General features: G+C 40.1%; 1 protein-coding gene across 1 annotated transcript in view; it reads right to left on the bottom strand.

The window, feature by feature from the left end:
* ARHGEF28 (Rho guanine nucleotide exchange factor 28) overlaps positions 1-18197 on the bottom strand; it is a gene marked incomplete at both ends in the record, with an annotated part of 133929 nt that overhangs the window by 25001 nt on the left and 90731 nt on the right. The window contains 18 exons of the mRNA XM_080362666.1: positions 1091-1176; positions 1879-2010; positions 4679-4861; positions 5413-5498; positions 6187-6365; positions 7049-7125; positions 8100-8354; positions 9049-9166; positions 9558-9680; positions 10579-10829; positions 11310-11450; positions 12321-12442; positions 12539-12686; positions 13240-13291; positions 14701-14756; positions 15135-15267; positions 16445-16568; positions 17179-17218. Coding sequence (XP_080218792.1) covers positions 1091-1176; positions 1879-2010; positions 4679-4861; positions 5413-5498; positions 6187-6365; positions 7049-7125; positions 8100-8354; positions 9049-9166; positions 9558-9680; positions 10579-10829; positions 11310-11450; positions 12321-12442; positions 12539-12686; positions 13240-13291; positions 14701-14756; positions 15135-15267; positions 16445-16568; positions 17179-17218 — 2306 coding nt within the window. The remainder of the gene's footprint in view (positions 1-1090; positions 1177-1878; positions 2011-4678; positions 4862-5412; positions 5499-6186; positions 6366-7048; positions 7126-8099; positions 8355-9048; positions 9167-9557; positions 9681-10578; positions 10830-11309; positions 11451-12320; positions 12443-12538; positions 12687-13239; positions 13292-14700; positions 14757-15134; positions 15268-16444; positions 16569-17178; positions 17219-18197) is intronic.

An 18197-nucleotide genomic window follows, 5' to 3' on the forward strand; every position in this document is an offset into this window, starting at 1 on the left:
TCACCTGGACTTCTGTTTTCACCCTGTTTTATCCACACATGCTCTTCTTCCTACTCCCATCTAACACAGCAGTCTGTAAGTAAGATGACCTAGAACTGAACATGAGGCAAGGCTATAGGGAGATTAGTGTATTAGCAAGAGTCTTCCAGAAACAGCCAGAAAAAAACCCCGAGGTTTCAGGCACACAAATTGTCTTTCAGATCTGATGCAAAGACACTATGCTAATGCTAAGTATCTCCTTTTCTAGCAAACTTTGCTTTCTATTTCAAGTCACATATCTTCTATTTCTGTCTCTCCCTTTTACTACTTTTGTGCTCCTGCTTCCTCACTTAAGGACTCCACAATTACAGTTTAGTTTATTTTCACACATTAATTCATACTGCTCTTATTCCAGCACTCTTTGCTGGTACCTGAAATTTGCCCTTCCTAATTTTGCCCAGAAGTGACTTCTGATTCTGCTTTTTCTGCAGATTTGCTTATGAGTTATAGTACTTTGAAAAATGGTCAGTTACTCTTCTGTTCTCTAATTGCTCCATTTTTTTTTTTTTTTTAATTCCAAATTCTGAAGCAAGCTTATGTAAGGCAGTCTGCCTTATTTTATGTGTGTGTTCTCAGGATGAAGTTCTTCCAGTGCCTAAATCTTCCTTGCATTAGTTGAGGTTTCTGCCATTGCAAGAAACAGTCTTATCCTGTGGACAGGAGGAGGGAGTAGAGGGAATTCTGTTGTCAGCTCCATAGAGGTGGATGTATATAGAATGATGACAACAGAGAACCAGGCTCTTAAGTGTCCCATACAAGTGGCACAAAAACATTGTGGCTGCTATTACAATCCACCAATCTGTAAGCCTGGCAGGAAAATAATTCTGTGTTTGGATTGTTCATGATTTCTTTTTTAAAATTCATTATTAATTGTGGTGACCTCTATTAAACTCAGTTATCTGGAGTTGGATGAAATGTGCCTATCCTATGGTTTTTGTTTTGCAGCAGCCTTTAGATACCCCATAAAAATTTGGGCAGTAGTTATATTCCCAGTAGTTATACAGCCCAGAGTGCTACATGCAACACAGGAATAAAAAATTGGTTAAAATACCTTATCCTCTAGATTGGCACCTGCCACTTCCTTTTCAGCACTGAGATTGACTTCAGATGCTTCTTCAACTTCTTTTATTTCTGCATCTAGCAAATAAAGCCCCAATAAGATGCAAGAGAAAGGTATCAGAGCAGATTCAAACTAAATAAACAAAGGGCATGCTTTTTTATAGGTACTCACAGAATGCTGAAAATAGAGATTTTATGTAATTTGGAATTACTTACTGGATACTAGGCTTGCCAAAAAAAATTGAATAAATAGCAGAATTACTAATAAATTAGTAGTGTTTCACTTGTCAAAGTTTGGAGACAAGTATAGGCATACCACTAAAAATACTGTGCAGCAATGGTTTTCACGGAATTTTATTTGCATTTTTCTTGCAAGAAATCCGTGCTATACCTTTTATAGATGAAATTATTGCAATATCAATCCTGTTTTTCAGGCCTTCTGACAGAAGTCAGCTGACTTGGGAAATGGCCTGTACTGCAATACAGGTTTGATGTGCAGCTGAGCAACAATGACGAGAAAGCATGTGGAGATATGCAAATTTGACTCAATAACGCTGAACACAAACGTGTGCTATGGAAAAGCTCCTGTGGATGCAAACAATCCATTTACTTCAATGAAGGTATATGACAATTTATACTACCTGAATATTTGCCCAAAGACAATTTTTATTACATTATTTTCTATTGATTCTGCCATGGACTGAGAAAGCTTTTCAAAACACAATCCGGTAACTATTACTCTAGCAGTCTGAATACGTAAAAGCATTACATTTTACTCACCATTAGGAACAGATTCCAAGATTTCATTGGCATTAAATCCGTGCTTCACACTTAATTCCTCAATAGTTTCTTCTGGTGATCTGTCTGTTTCATTCACTTGTGATATAGTTATAGCAAGATGGAGACTTTCAACTAGAGGAAAACATACAGAATTACAGAGGTCTCTTAAATAGCTCCTTAATGCGTAAGTCAATGACATAGAATCATAGAATAATTTAGGTTGGAAGGGACTTTCGGAAGTCATCTATTCCAATGCACTACTCAAAGCTGTTCCAACTAAATTGCGTCACTCAGAGCTTTGCACAGACGAGCTTTTAACATCTCCAAGAATAGAGACTTCACAACCTCTTTAGGCAACTTGTTCTGTTTTTGACCACCCATATGCTATATATTTTTTCCTTTAATTTAATTGGAATTGCCCATCTTTGAACATGTGCCTGTTACCTCTCATCCTAGCACCATGTGCCTCCATGAAAAAACTGGCTTCTCTGTATCGTCCTATTAGGCAGCTGAGGACAGCAATGAGATCCTGCCAAGCCTTCTTAGCGCTCAGAAGACCAGCTACTGCAGCCCTTTTTCAGACATCATGTGCTCCAGTCCCTTAGTCACCCTGGTACCATTTGCTGGATTTGCTCCACTTTGTCAATGCCTCTGTTGTCCTGGGGGGCCTAGCACTGGACATGGCACTACAGATAGGTCTCACCAGGGGTGAGGAGAAGAAGGATCACCTCCCTCCACCTGCTGGCAACTCTCCTCCTCGTGCAGCAGCCTGGGAGGCAGCTGGCTGCCTTTGCCACAAGGGCATACTGCTGGCTCATGGTCAATCTGCTGCTGAACAGAACTGCCAGATCCACTTCTGCAAAGCCATTTTCTGTCCAGTCAGTGTCCGACCTGTACCAACATATGATATTACTCCATTGCAAGTGCAGGACTTCACACTTGTCTTTGTAAAACTTTTAGGGGTTTCTCTTAGCACATTTTCCCAGTCTGTAGATGTCTCTCCAGCATGTTGATCACCCCCTCCTGCCATTTGGTGTCAGCCATGAATTCACTGAGAGGGTACTCAATCCCTTGGTTAACTTTATTAATAAATATATTGAACAGTATTGGTCTCATGATCCATCCCTAAGGGAATCCCCTAACAAAAGGTTGCCAGCTGGACATGATACCACTGATCACAATCCTTTCAGCCCTGCAGTCCAGCCAGTTTTCCACCCAGTCATGCCACCTGTATCTCACCAGTTCAGCTGTGAGGATAGTGTAGCCAACAGCAGAGAGTGTTGAAGGCATTGCAGATTTCAAAGTAAACAACATGCATTGCTCTTCTCTCATCATAAAAATGGTAAGGTTGGCCAGACACATTTGTCATTGATGAGTCCATGCTCGTTGTTCCCAGTCACCTTCTTGTCCTTCATGTGCTTAGGAATCGTTTCCAGGAAGATTTGCCCTATCACTGTCCCAGAGATGGAGGTGATGCTGACTATTTTGTAGTTCCCTATATATTCCTGCTTGAATAGTGGTGTCATGCTTGCCCTCTTCAAGTGATTAGGAACATCTCCTTATCCTGTGACCTTTTGAAGACGACAGAGAGCAGCCTCACAACGACATTGGCCAGCTCCCTGAGCAGCCTTGGATTTATCCCATCATATCCCACGGATTTGTGTATATCCACTTTGCTTAAGCACTTCCTAATTCTATCCTTCTCTGCTGTGAGCAATGATTTTTTTGCTGTTGAGTTTGTTATTAGCCCAGGGACTTAGTATTTCTGTTCTGGAAAATGTCTCCCACAAATTGCTCACAGTGTAAGCAACTGTATGTTCCTTACAGTGTGCTGAAGAGTCCTGAAATTCAAGACATCCTCAACAGCAACATTAGCATGACAGACAGTAAAAACTAAAAGTGGGCAGAATAATATCAGTAAGTATAGGCTGCCATTTTAGCAAAAATAAATTTACTACTGCGTCACTGACTTGGATTCCCTACTCAAATTTTATCAACTTTATCAATGAAATGTTCTCTGACTGCATAATGGTGACGGAAGCCAACCTGTGCCAATTAATCAGTTGTAATTAGGTTATTGGCCCATAGCTTTCAACCTAGGTGGTGCTAAAATCTTGTAGTCCTTGTCAAAGAGCATACAGCCCAAGCTGCATATGGCCAAATATACCAGAACTATTTTCTGCTAAGTTTCGTAGGAGTTTAGCTGAACTTCCAGCTAGGCAAGGTATCCACAAATACCGTTACCTTCCTTCAGCAGATGGCACTGTAGGTAGCACAAGACTATCATCTCTCTGTTAGATAGTATGCAGAAAAAACACAGTTCCTACAGCAATTCTGGCAGGTGCTTCTTGGCAGATCTGCCAAGATCATCTGCAGTCTGGTCTGTCTATGACACTCGGTCATTCTGATCTGTTATCAGATCAAACAAGATAGGTGAAGGTCAGGGACTAGGTGCAATATTGTTCTGCATCCTGTGATCTACTTCACAAGGCCATACCACTAGGAGGATAGCTAAGGAAACAGTCCTCAGGTACAACTTAACACCATGTCCCTGCTTGCTTATATCTGATGTTTTACACTAAACATAGCCCTTATCTTTCAATCCGGTGAGTACTATCTTGTGCATGTGACAAGTGTAAATTTGAGAGACTTCTTTTCGATGCCTTTTGCCAAGTTTTGGCACTGTCAGTTCTTAAGATTAGGCAGAATCATAGCACAAAGCAATACAGCTGTATTTTGTTACCTTGAAATGTCTGCTCATGTGAAGAGACACCAGTCCACTCTTTCCCTGCAAACTCACCTTCTCTGAGTGCTGCTGCCAGCAATGAAGCAGCCTGTGGAGTTTCTCCAGAATCAGGTTTGATAAGGAGGTGAGGTTCCACATGAACATCCTCAAAGCCACTCATAACTCCCAGTTCTGCATAGATATGCAACTTATCCTCCAGACAACTACAGATCTGCTGGTCCTGGTTACTCAGTGATTCTGTCAACCAAAATGGAACACTGTATTAATATTTTTTTTATCTTGCAGGCAAAGTGCATTCCCCATTCACTCATCTAATCCTTACGCTACACAGACAATGCTAACTTGAGCTGGGAAACTGAGTTGGACAACACCTTTTCTAAGTGGCCAGGAAGCAAATTCAACCCATAGTCCATCCTGATGAAAGCTGGCACAGCTCCTGGCAGAGGGTAGGGCAGTGCCCTACCCTGATGAGGTGGCCTTGGCTCTGCTCAGCTACCTCCTCTTGCTCTCACAATGAGCAATGCTGATACTAACCTGGGAAACTCAGTTTATTCTAAAATTATCCATTTCTCCCCCGCCTTTCTTTTGTACTCATGGTAATTAAAAAAAAATAGAATGGTTTCTCCTTCATGAAACTCACATTAAATAATCAGACCTCTCAAGCCTTCTCTGCTGTGACTCTGCCTATTGAGCCACTCTGAACCCACAAACCCATATGGACATATTATTAGTTCATCCTGAACTTTCAGGATGTAGGAGCTCTCAGAGTGGCAGGAAGGGTACTGCACCTTGACATTTCTGAATTCTGGATGCTTTGGCCTCAGCAATACGTCTGTCCTCATCAGATTCATTCATTTTTTCTTCTTCCGGACAACTTCAAAGATGAAAAACAAGAAAACAAAGGAGGCTAAAGCAAAATCCGCACATTGTGTATTCATCTTGAGAACACTGTTGCAGTCATAATAAACAGAACACAACACCAACACCAGCTTCTGCTACAATCCAGAAGCATACCATTTGTCTGCTTCTTTAAAAAGTATCAATTGGACAAAATCAGACTAAATTACTCTTTTTAAGCCTGGTAAGACTGCACAGTGCAATGAATGGATGGCTGGCTCTTATACAGGTTTGCTGTGCCAAGTATAAACTTGGAAGTGATGAGGAGCAATGCTTTCCCTACCATTCTTAAGGAGTTAACACCAAGATAACAGGCATGATTCTGTGATTTCCCCAAAATGGGTGTATGGACACCTGCAGGACTCTGGAAAGCATGCAGTCTCAAAGGCAAAAATAAGGTAACCTTACAATGGCTGGTAACCTTACATCTAGCGGGGAGCAGGAAGAGTCTACTGATTCACTAAGAAACCAGAGGTAACACCAAGAGTTTGGCAGAAGTGACAGTGAGGTTTTGTGGGTCTGTGAATCCTAAGCTCAGACTAAAACCCAACCTCACAGGATGGATTCAGTGCAACACAGTAGAGAGCACGCTGCCACAAATATCCCACCCACCTCCCATCTGCTTCGGACTACCAGAATGAAAACTAAAAAGCCTTTTCTTCTACCTTTCTGCCGCATCTTGAATACACCTCATCCAGTTGTTACGTTCCTCTTTGGAGTTGGTATGAACCTCATACATTTCAGGTCCTGCAGAGGAAGCGCTAATCAGAAACATCCCCCTTTCTTCATTGGCCACTTCTCTGACTATGAGTCTCTGAAGGGAGATAACAGAAGGCTTCTGGTCCTAGGGGAAACAGTCACAGCACATGCAAACAATAAATTACTCTCTTATAAAACACCACACTTATAGAAGTGCATGATTTTTAAATAACTGGACTAATTCTAGTCCTGGTATCGTCAGACTATGAACGTTCTCGTCAGTTTTAAGAGGCTGAAAGATTTGAGTATTCTGACATCTTTTTAAAATATTTTGAAAAATACATCTTAGTATTTATGAACAAGTAAAAACTGAGTATGTGCTAAAAGCCAGTCCCAGAGGCTCAATGATACTGACACACAGTATCCACATAATGTTTGTATTTACATACCTTGGAACTTTGCCCCATGACCAGTGTGTTTACTACTACACTTGCAGTTAAAATTATTCCTCTGCTTTGTTTTACAGAAAGAGAAGATAAAATTTATTTTAGATAACTGAAAGAGCCTGTTCTACTTTGCACCTTCATAATCAGATGAGGCAGAACACTAAAATGCCATTGTTATTTTTATCCATCTTCCTAAAAAAAATTTTATTTTCAAAATAAACTAAATTTTCGAAATACTGGCATATTACCATTCTGAATACACAACCAGGATTTATTAAAAAAAAAAAAAAAAGGTGGAATAACCTAGGAAAGGACGGAACTTTTGAGAGATATACAAATAAAAGAGCAATGTGTATATTCAAATATCTGACAGTATACTTACAACAGCTGCAAATATGTATTTTTGATCTTTTTCTTGTAAGAACAGCAGTGCATCGGTAAAAAGCAGAGCTAAGGTCTCTTAAAATGAGAAAAGGAAAATAATGTTTTTTAATTGAAATTATTACAGTTACAGTTCTTCTTTTATCGTTAAAAAGGGAAAAGCCCTGATGGATAAACGTCCCATGGAATCCTACAGTAAACTCAACAGGAAGTATCTGGATCAGCCCATGGTCTGAATGAAGCAACTGCACACCATCACTTTGTATCTCCCGGGAAAGACCACACTTCCTGCTACCTGCCCTCCTGCAGCACTGTGACAGAGCGCTGGACCAGGGAAAGAAGAAACCCTCACTCAAATGTCACCCCAACTTCTCCAAGCCACTCACAGGCAACCTGGCAAAGACTACCCCACAAAAATTTTGTTTTGCCTATGCTGTAACATATACTCACAGCACAATGTAACACTGATAGAAGTATTTCTGGAATAACAGTGAACAGATAGCTTTATAAAGTTGTACAGTAAATATTAGTAAGGTCCAAAAAGCCTCATGTTTCTACATGTGTTTTACAACATGTGTTTAACGACAAAAGTCAAATTCTGGGCCTGCATGTAAAAATTGGGCTCCGGCCAAATGTGACTTCAGATTTTCTTTTTGATGGCAGATGTCCCAGTACCACTGAAGAACAGCACATGATTTTTCAGGCATTATTTTCAATGGCCAGTACTGTGAACAATATGAATGTACAAGTCAAGGATCTACATTATGGGATGAAACTGCAAACTGTAGGAACTGAAAGGAGGGACTGGAAGAAGGCTGACGGCTTTGTATGTGGACTTGTTTTCTTGCTCAGATATACAGTGGATTACACACAAACCATGGCAGCTTCTGGGACCACTCTTGTAACAATTAGTGGCATATTCTCAACACCATCACCACAGAATTTGTGTTTGCAATACAGTGTAATAAACTATTTTCATACTTAAATCAAATAATCTTCATATGTTATTTGCAAATAAAAAGTTAAAGGACTTCACTGCTTGTATGGAATACCTTTGAAACGACCAGTTGCTGTCTTCCAGTATACTAAACCTTCATGAAGAAGTATCCTCTCTTTCTTCATCAAATCTTGTTTCCTAAAAACATGGCCATTTTTCAGCTTTGTATATGTTTTGTTTTCAGTTCTACTGAGGACTTCCAACAGCTTTTGCTTTTTCTCATATTCATTCACTTTCAAATCTACTGCTGCAATCATGTCCTTAATTAGACAAAGGGCTTTGCAGAGGTCTTTATGTTCTTCTGTTCCTTCTGTATGAAACAAAATCCAACAATATGATAGTAGTCAGTATATTGAAGAGAAGGTATCGTTCCTTAATTTCTGGAAACAGTCAACATGATGCAAATCTTAAATCGATGACATTTTAAGTTGAACCTGGCAAGCAATTTACTAGAAATACTACAGGCATCTACCTTTGTTTGCCTTGCCTACTAAAAGATGCCACGTACCTTAGATTTATTCCTTAGTCAAAACAACACGTTGAATAGTTTCTGACATATTTATAAGCTGTTAGTATTTTTTAAAAATTACTGACTAATTATATATCATATTACTATCCTGGCTAAGTAAGAAACCACTTGAAACAGTTACTAGTATTTCTAAAATGCTCTAGGAAATTCCAGAGGTCATTCAAGCTTTGTTTGAAAAACTGAAGAGTAATTTATGGAACATTTGCCTAACCCTACTTACAAGAGACTCCACGAGAATTCATTTCAAAGAAGCTACCGATGTGTGGTTGGAATAGTGCAAATCTTCTCAGTCCAGCCTTCACAAAGACTATATACACCAAACGCACATACTGCTTGAACAGTAGATATTTACGTTGCTCTGGTTCCTTACAGAGCAGTGAATTTCATCCTTTTTTATATTGTGGCAGTACATATTCCTTACATTAGAAACATGCTAGAATTCCAGACACAAAGCAACACTTTAGCTTTTATTCACCTTTTGAGTATTGCAATATCCTTTCAACCAGAACAGGGTATTTCGTGATTCGCTGGGTGACAAGCAGAATGCACTCAGGGATTCCTCGGCGTCGCGCCAACAGGTTACTATTTCTCAGCTGCACGGATATAAATATATACCTTAAGTAGTAAATGCATATTAAACCACCAATTGACTAATAAGAAATGTGACCTAAATGTGTCAGAATAAGCTAAAACAAAATGCTGGGTTATCTGAACCATCCCCAAGGAACAGTTGTTACCCTGAGGGATGAGGTGTACAGTAACAGGAACATGTGTGTAATACACACTGTATGCCAAAGCTTTCTTAAATTTGAAAGAAAAATGTAATTTATCAGCTCACTGGTTAAGCAGGAAAAACTTTGCCATTTTTATTAGCTACTAAAAGTGAGTTACTGAATATAATTTTAATCCTAAATCTGAGTAAAAGCTACATATCTTCTGCCTGATCATTCTGTCGATAGTGATCATGTTTCCATGGAAACTTACTTTAATAAAATTCTGGAACTTCTTGTTTTGTTGCAACTCTTTGAAGAGATTAACAGCTTCCTTATGATGGCTGCAAAACTCTCCATATATTTTCTTCATTTTAGTTGCATTCTCCTCTGAAAACTGAAGAAATTAATAAGTGAATTTCACTCTACATTGTACCTAACAGAAAATTGTACAGCTTTAACTCATTTATTTTGTACAAATAGAGAATTTTTAACTTTTATCCTACTTCTTTCTCAGGTTCTCTGATTTTCACTAACAGGGCCTGTCACTACAGAATGCTCCTTTTTTAGGAGCAAGAAGAGGAACAGATGCTGGACAGAGCACAAGTGACCTTCACTACAGTTTTGCCAATAACAGCTAGAAAAATTATTACAACAGTGTTTCCTTCACCTTTTTGCAAACACTATCTGTTTGAGGCTTACTTGCATTCATCCGATCTCCACACTGCTTCTAGACAACGTAACGGTTCAGCTGCTTTATTTCAGTGAGTGAAAACTGACTGACCAAAGGTGAAAAGCCGCACACTCCTGATTGCAAGGCTACCAGCAAGCAAAGTTAGCTAGCCACCATAAACACCCTGTGACCACCCCTTCTCTAATGAACAGCAACTTAAGATGCACTATGCCAGATGACTACAAGAAATGAACGGGTAGTTTGTTTTCCAATACCAGTCAATTCTTCACACCTCTGCTCAGCTGTTAAAAAACTGAATCCATTGCTTCCATTTTTTGCAGTCCATGGTGTGATGGGACTGGCCTTCTACTGTGATCAAGTTCATCACTTTCGTCATCACTTGTACCATAGGTAGAAATTCAGTCCAAGTTTATCACGGTTAGCTATTAGTAATGATTTTCTCTCATTGCTATTTCACCCTGCAATAATCTGGAAAGGACTGCCTTTGAATTTCATGAGGCAAGCATCGACCTCTTCCTGCACACAAAAGTTTCCAAGTCAATAAATTATTTAATTTGGGAACCCTGAGCACATAAAGGATTAATAGAGCTGATGACTCTACCTGCTGCACAAGGATGTCTCCGATTCTGCTAATAACAAAATTACGTTCGCTCCCTGCCTCACATGATTCCTGCCGTCTCTCCTTCATTCTGCAGAAGAATTGCCTGTGGATCTCCAGTAGCTCATCTAAGCAAGGGAATATTCTGTCCACTGTGCTGTGGTCTAGCTGCAGTTCTTCCTTCATCCCTTTCCTGAATAGTTCAGACATAATGAACAGGGTATGGATGTGATGCACTTCTGTTTGCATCAGTTCTGCAGTATAAAAGAAAACAGCATAGTCTAGTAATCACCTGAACATTTTGCACACCTTCAAAGATAAGATTTTTAGCAACATTCAAATATACAGTCATAATTATTTTTTCTGTGTGAGCCTCAAATCTAATAGATTACATCAGCAGGAAGACTTTGTCTGGTTCTGGCACAGTTCTCTCAGCTGCACCCCACTGAAGAAGTTGGGGTAGTAACTGTTCAAGCTGGGGATTGGATGAGGTCAGTTCCGACCTCAACCATCCTGTGAACAACACAGATCAACACAGATGTGTCTTTGCTAGTCAACACTCCCTGTTTCCTTAACTCTAGGACACAATGTAATCTGTGACAAAAATATTCTTTGAACCTTCTTATTTTTCTGAGTTGAGACACTCATTCTTCTGGACATAAAACGTGTAGGCTCTCTCTCTGTATTCTAAGGCAAATTGCTTTTAAACCTACAGAAAGCTTTAAAATACTCACCGAAAATTACATCCTGCCTCCTGATAACATCTTTTTCTTGCTCACTACAGAATATTGGATCCACAGCAAGACTCCAGGATTCTGCCTCAAACTCTTGTGCGTCTGTGCGGAGATCAGTCCACTGAGACAAATCCACTTCATCTAGGATAAAATGTATATCCCATAAACACCAAGCATATTAACAGTAAGGAAAGTTTCTTTGCACATGCAGATCTATTCATAAAGTAAGAGGAACACATCACAGGGATGAACTTTAGACAAGGCTTCTGCAAACACTGGCACTGGCTTTACAACAGAGAAGCTTGCCAGATGTCAATATCATTACCAAAGTGTTGAAATGTGGACATGACAGCAGGGAAGGAGAACAAAAAAACCCCCACCCTTCTTTTCTCAGATAAAATCCTTTTTATACTTCTTTGCTTCAATAAACTTCACAAAATTTAACAATCAAATCCAACATTTTCAAAAGTAGCTTTAGTGTTGGAGGGACACCAATCATTTTGCAATGCCCAGTGAGTGAACACCCTTAAGCTTTAAAATTCAGTCTCACACCCACTTGTAAAAAAAGCCTATTTCTATTCACCTCACAAGGCTATGCAGCCTTTTTCAGAAGGGCAGTTCACCAGTGGGAGGTAAGATTTGGGGGCTATTGAGGAAATACAAGTGATACAGGTTTACATTTTGCAATGTACACTGTCAATGGATTAGGTGAGCGCAGAAGTACATTCCTCTTCTGGTCCTACAGGAATGCCAAATACATTTATCTCTGTTATTTTGAAATGGTAGCACTGTACAAAAATGTTCTAAAAGTTCCCGAAGAATTAGTTTAAGTATTTTGAGACTAATGTGTCTGATTGTATCATTTTAATGAAGGACACAATTGTGATTATCAAAAATAGGTGCTCTTTCTTTTAGCAGATGAAGTGATTTCCTATAGCAACTAAGGAGTTATTCTATTTTGCACTTTCCAACACAGGTTATGAAATGCAACACCTGCACAATACTTCTCACCTTCCATCATAAATGGATCCATTGAAGGAAAGGTCCCTACTGCTTGTAGCATCTCTTCAGACCGTGACTTGGACCTCCAGGTGCCAGTTTCAGAGTCTTGTTCAGAAAATGGCATAGATCTTCTGCAGCAGGAAAAAAAAAATCCCACGTTTATTTAATGGTTCCAGTTTTTCTAGAAATGCTGAATGGTGTATTCAGCATGGTCCTCCAGCAGCTACCTTTCAAAACTGGCACTGGGGACACTTTTGGACAAGAAAGGGGTCTGTTGTGAGGCTTCCCTCCTTCCAGCAGAGAGTTCAATCGGCACAGGGGAAGAAGGATGCACTAGGGAGACCACTGGCTGTGAAACATCTCCAGGCAGGGAATCTGTGAGGCAAAGCACAACAGATTTTGACAAACAGTGTAGAGTATGTCAACACCAGCACAGTTATACTGCTATCTGGTGTTCATATTAAACTATACTGGGTACCAAGAATAACCACTTGCTATGGTACGAGACCATGATGCTTTCCCACAGAATGTAAAGATAAGCCTGTAGGCAAAGTGGAATAGCTCTGGCATGGATGTTATTAAGAGGAAAACAATCTCAAATCATCCCTGTTTTAAAATTGCAACCTGAACATAAGAAATCCAAATGTTTGTGCATACAGTAAATGACATACTCAAAAGCACAAGACAGAACTGACTGATTTTGATTTTCATTCTCATTGAAAACAAAATGTAGTAAAATTGCCACTGATTTTAGTAGAAGACAAGTTAATTCAAGAGTAATTTCTTAAAAAAGTCCTATTCATATCTGAGATACACACACGTTCTTACAGACATTGAAATGAACACCAGAAACACACAAATGAAGCAGGAAAGTTGATTTTAACTGAGGCTTAACTTAGAAGTGCTAGGTTTGTACCTCCTATCTTACTTGTTACAGCAGCTTGAGGTTTGTTTTTATTATGGTACCTCTCCTGAGATTTCTGAAAAAGAAAAAAAATAATTTTATAAGATTGCAATGAAATCATAGCTGATAACACACAGAATAGTCAACTCACTTCTGTATATCATCATGCAAAAGGACTTCAAGCAGGTGATTCTGTATTATGGTCCTAATTCCTACAAATGCCTAATAAATCCAAGTTTATTGGTTATTGGTAGAAAACAATATTCAAAGTAGAATGATATTATTTGTATTACAATATAAAACCAAATCTGTTTATTCTAAACCAAGTCACTGAGTTACTGCATTCTACCTTCTCTATATGAGTTATATGAGTATGTGAACAGATGTTCACATTCAGGGCTTTATATTCAAATAAGCTCAAAGTATCTGTGGCAGAACACTACCTGAGAAAGCCTGTGTACCAGAGGCAGAATCAATCCTCCTTCCAAAGCGAACTTTTGCAAACCCTATGGCAAGATGGGCTCTCGTCTGCTCTTGACAAATGACTCACCAGCCCCAGTAATTAAAACTGCTAGTTCAGCTGTCCTGATTCCCTAAAGTTGCCGAGAAATTTGTGCAAGGCTATGACATCAGAGCTACAACCAAAATAAATAAAACCACCTGACTTACATCCAGTTTAAGGCTTGTTTACCCTGAAGAGTCTGTATGGGAATACATGCTCCCTGCAAGCCACCAAGATGCAAAACCCAACTACACCAGAAAGACACACTCCACTAATTTGAAAAATGACGTGTATCACTGTGGCACACTTCTCTGCAAGTCCCATGTATTCCACGAGGGCAGAAGCCTTACAGGTCTGGTTTTGAAAGCAACGTCTTTGTCATGATAACCTCACCATGCATGTATTCCTACTGAAAAGAAGGCAGTATCCATCAGCTCTAACACTGATTTTGCCCTGCCTGAGTGGCAACTGAACACTGGGAGCAAATGCCCAGGCAGGCTGCAGAGCTTCCTCCTCCAAAGATTTTCCTGAATAGGTCAGACAACCATCTGCCCAAATTGTTACCTAGAAGTGCACCCGCCTGAAGGTGAGGAGGTGGACTAGGTCACCTCCCAAAGTCTGTTCTGTCTCTGCCTTCCATTATTGAAAACATACAGTATGCTCCCTTCTACACAACAGGGTTGTGGTTTTGAGGACCCCTTCTTTTTAATTCCTTTGCGCATTTGTCCAGGCATACCATTTCACAATTGAGCTTGCAAGTTCTTCAAAACCAGAAATATCTCATTTTAGACCCTCTTCTAAAAATTGTTCAAGCACTGTGCTTGCTCTGTTGCTCACACTGGACATTTTTACACCCTTGCAGCCCTTTGCATACAGACACTGGGTCTGGGCAGGCTGCATATACTTTCTTGTTGCCTTTGTGTTTACAGAACCCTTGGAAAGCATATATGCTTCAGGAAGAACAGTGTGGTACAGGAGGTTACCTTGGTGCACACAGGAGCACACTCCTTGCAGTTTTTGTGTACAATCACATTGCAATCTGAAAGAGAAGGCACATTTCAAAGCCTGGCACCAAACAAGGTTCCCAGCCTACAGAACATATTACTTTGAGGCTTCACCTTTGTCCCTCCTCCATGTCCACTTCCTTATGTAGCCCTGAGGATGCTTTGCTGTTACAGCCTCTGGCTAGGAAGGAGGCTTTGCCTAACGTGCTCTGGCTAGAAGAGGGCCATGGTTGTTTCTGAAGCTGTCACCTGTCCTCCTTCCTCCCTCTCCCTCGCCAGCCTCCACTTTTTACATAAAGGAAGCACAATCAAATCTAGGCAAAGCTTCTTTTCGAAACAAAACACTGAACAGGAATCTCAAAGAAGGATTTGGAGCACTGTAAGTTAACACGCAAAAGCCAGCAAATACTTACGAGAGCACTGCAGTGACTCCTTTCCCAGGAGGGCCTTTTCACAGGCCATACATGGGATAACTCCTGGGAAGGTCCCATTTGTAAAATTGTGCCTGTTCAGTTTCTCTTTATCTTTGGTATCTTTATTTTTTGTCTTCATCCCCAACAACAAAGGCAGAAAAAAAGAAAGAAAAGAAAATAAAGTGATTCAATTTTAACTCTAAAACATTCCCTTTTAAGAGCAGATTATTTTAAAACATTAAACCTGTCCTAGAAGACCTGTAACAGTATACTATATTATTACATCCAACATTGCTGAAGTTCTGAAATGATGCAGGGATTGCTTTCACTGGCAGCTAAGTCAACAAGCATTATCAAGGAAGACTGGCAGAAATACATTTACAAAGCTTCAAAAAAGGAAGGGCTGGAAAATAAAGTTTAAGAAGTGTTATTGACTCACTGCACATGCATATATCAATACCTACATCTCCCTGAGGCATACCTGCAAACTTGTGCCTCTGCAGCTAAAGCTAAAGCTGCAGTTATGTAATTTAGGTAACTTATCTGGTTTTTCTTTAGGATGCCACACAGACACAGGTTAATTTATGGCTGCTGGACCAGACATACATGTTCACAGCCAGTTCTGCCACTCTTGAAGATATCATGTCAGCCAATCATCTTCACATTCATGTATGTCAGGATATCCTGGGGCACAGAAGGGTGTACCAGAAAGCCTGCAAAACTGCTGAAAGGCCAGCTGGAAAGATCCTGCAGGCCCAATCTATCTCTGTGTTCTACCTTTCATAGTATATATGTCTGACTGTACAGGCCTCAAATCTGCAACTCTTCAACACTAAGCAGTGCTTACTCATGCAAGTAGTGCCATTAACTTCAAATAAGGCAAATTCAACTGATTATGTGCCAATGTAGAAGTTACAGACTCAATTACTTACGAGAGTAATTGCTACAACAGTCCTATACCTCTTAATTTTATTTAACAGAAAATTATTTCTCAAAGGCAAGGCAATTCCTGTATTTAAACTTTGGCAAAATCGTCAAATGAGATAATTGATAACATCAAAAAATGGTGAGACAAATACTTAACATTGTTCAGCTAAGGCTACTATTTAAAATGAAAGTCCATTTCAGGGTACCCTGCAGAGATTTTAAATTTAAAAAAGAAAGATAAAAGTTTCTTCCCCTTACTTATGTGGTTTTGTGTGATTAAGCAACAACTTATCTTTACATAAAAATTTAGATTCTCACCTATAATATATTTAATCACAGTGACACAATTATACATAATAATATAGACATAAATCCCATATTACCTTGCACTTATTCCGTGTGCTGGTCATTCTATTCATCAAAAAGCTGAAAGTCCGACTGACTTTACATTTTTCAGACTCATTTTTTGAGGGTACATTATATTTATTCCATTCCTCCTCCTGAATCCTGTAACAGAGACCAGTGAAAAAAAACTCATTTCAGCAGGAACAGTCCCTCAAAACAGAGCAGAATCTAGATGGTAATCGTTTGACCTAACATTTATAATTATACGTATTATTGTGGGTTAAGCAAGCATTATTAAAAAGAGAGCAGTCCCTCTGCAGGGGAGTAACACCAGCCCACAGCGTGCTCTGAATGTGCAATGTGTTACAAGCTTGCCTGGATTACAACTGGTATTAAAAGCCTTCTTGCTTTTATTACAGTGTTTTGAATGTCTCTTCAGATGGCTCCTATAGTGGACAGGAATTCCTACAGTGGACAAGAGCTCCTACAGCAAATAGGAGCACATCCCTACCTCCATGTCCCGTGGTGGTGCACAGCTAATCCCCACTGCAGGATGTGCATAGTAGTGACAGCACAGAGGGGGCCAGTCTGAGTTCAGCACAACGTTTAAGCGTTGGCTTACAGATCCCCTGGGCTGGGAGCATTTCCCTAAATCACTGCTAAAAAACCCACTGTAAGGGCTGCCAAGGCCTCTTCCCCACTCTGCTCCCTAGATAGTATTCTTGAGCAGACCCACTCCCAGTGCCTGAAAACACAGGTGTGTCAAGCATACCTCGTCTCTCGGGACTGCTCGGGCAGACTGTATGCTCGCTCTGCAAGACATAAACAGTTGCAAGGTCATCAGGTTTATTTCAAACACACAACCTCCACCAGGCCATTAGCTTGTCACTGAGTGCTTGCAATGTCATTTGAAAATTAGGAAAGCAAAAATGTATATACATTAGAAGCAGTTTTTCCTAGGGTACGAGCACTGCCAACTAAGCTTTGTTTAGTACATCGAATCTGCCAGAACTGAGATGGATATCAGTGAACACCGGTCTCTGCAAACGGTCTGTTTTCAATAATAACAAAAACTATTTGTTTTAATTCACAACCCAGACTTGATTGATTCACACTTCATTTTGCTTTTCACATAATTTGTTGTAAAATACCTTAGTGAAGGTCTTCTAACCTTTTCAATGACCTGTCTCATGCAGCTTTATCTACAGTACTAAGAAATCTTATGTCTTTCGTGACCATTTAGAGCTAGGCCAGCAGCTAAACAGCTGCTATCTCACCTTTCCTTCCTTGCAAGAGAAGGAAGCAAAAGAGGAGGGAAAAAGGAGGGGGAAAAAAGGAGGAAGGACTCGTGGATTAAAATAAAAATCAATTTAATAAAACAATAATGAAGTATGAATACAAATGCAACAATCAAAAGATGCAAAGCAACACTCAGTGACGGGAACGCACATTGCCGGCAGGGGGCGAAAGAGGGAAAACACGGCAAGCGGAGCGGCTGCTGCGAAGCGCTGGGGCACTATGGCAACGGGAAACCGAGGAACCGGGCGCCGGGAAACTGAGGAAGCGGGTATGGGAAACCAAGGAATGGGCAACCCGGAAATTGAGGACTTGACACCAGCAATCCATGGAATTAGACACCAGGAAACTGAGGAGTTGCCACCAGAAAAACGAGGAACCAGGCACTGGGAAACCAAAGAGTCAGGTACCGGGAAACCAAGCAATTGGGCAACAGGAAGCTGAGGAAACAGAAACCAGGAAAACTAGAAGTTGGCACCAAGAAACCATGGAATT

The sequence above is a fragment of the Nesoenas mayeri genome (assembly GCF_963082525.1).
Source record: "Nesoenas mayeri genome assembly, chromosome: Z".
NCBI lineage: Eukaryota > Metazoa > Chordata > Aves > Columbiformes > Columbidae > Nesoenas > Nesoenas mayeri.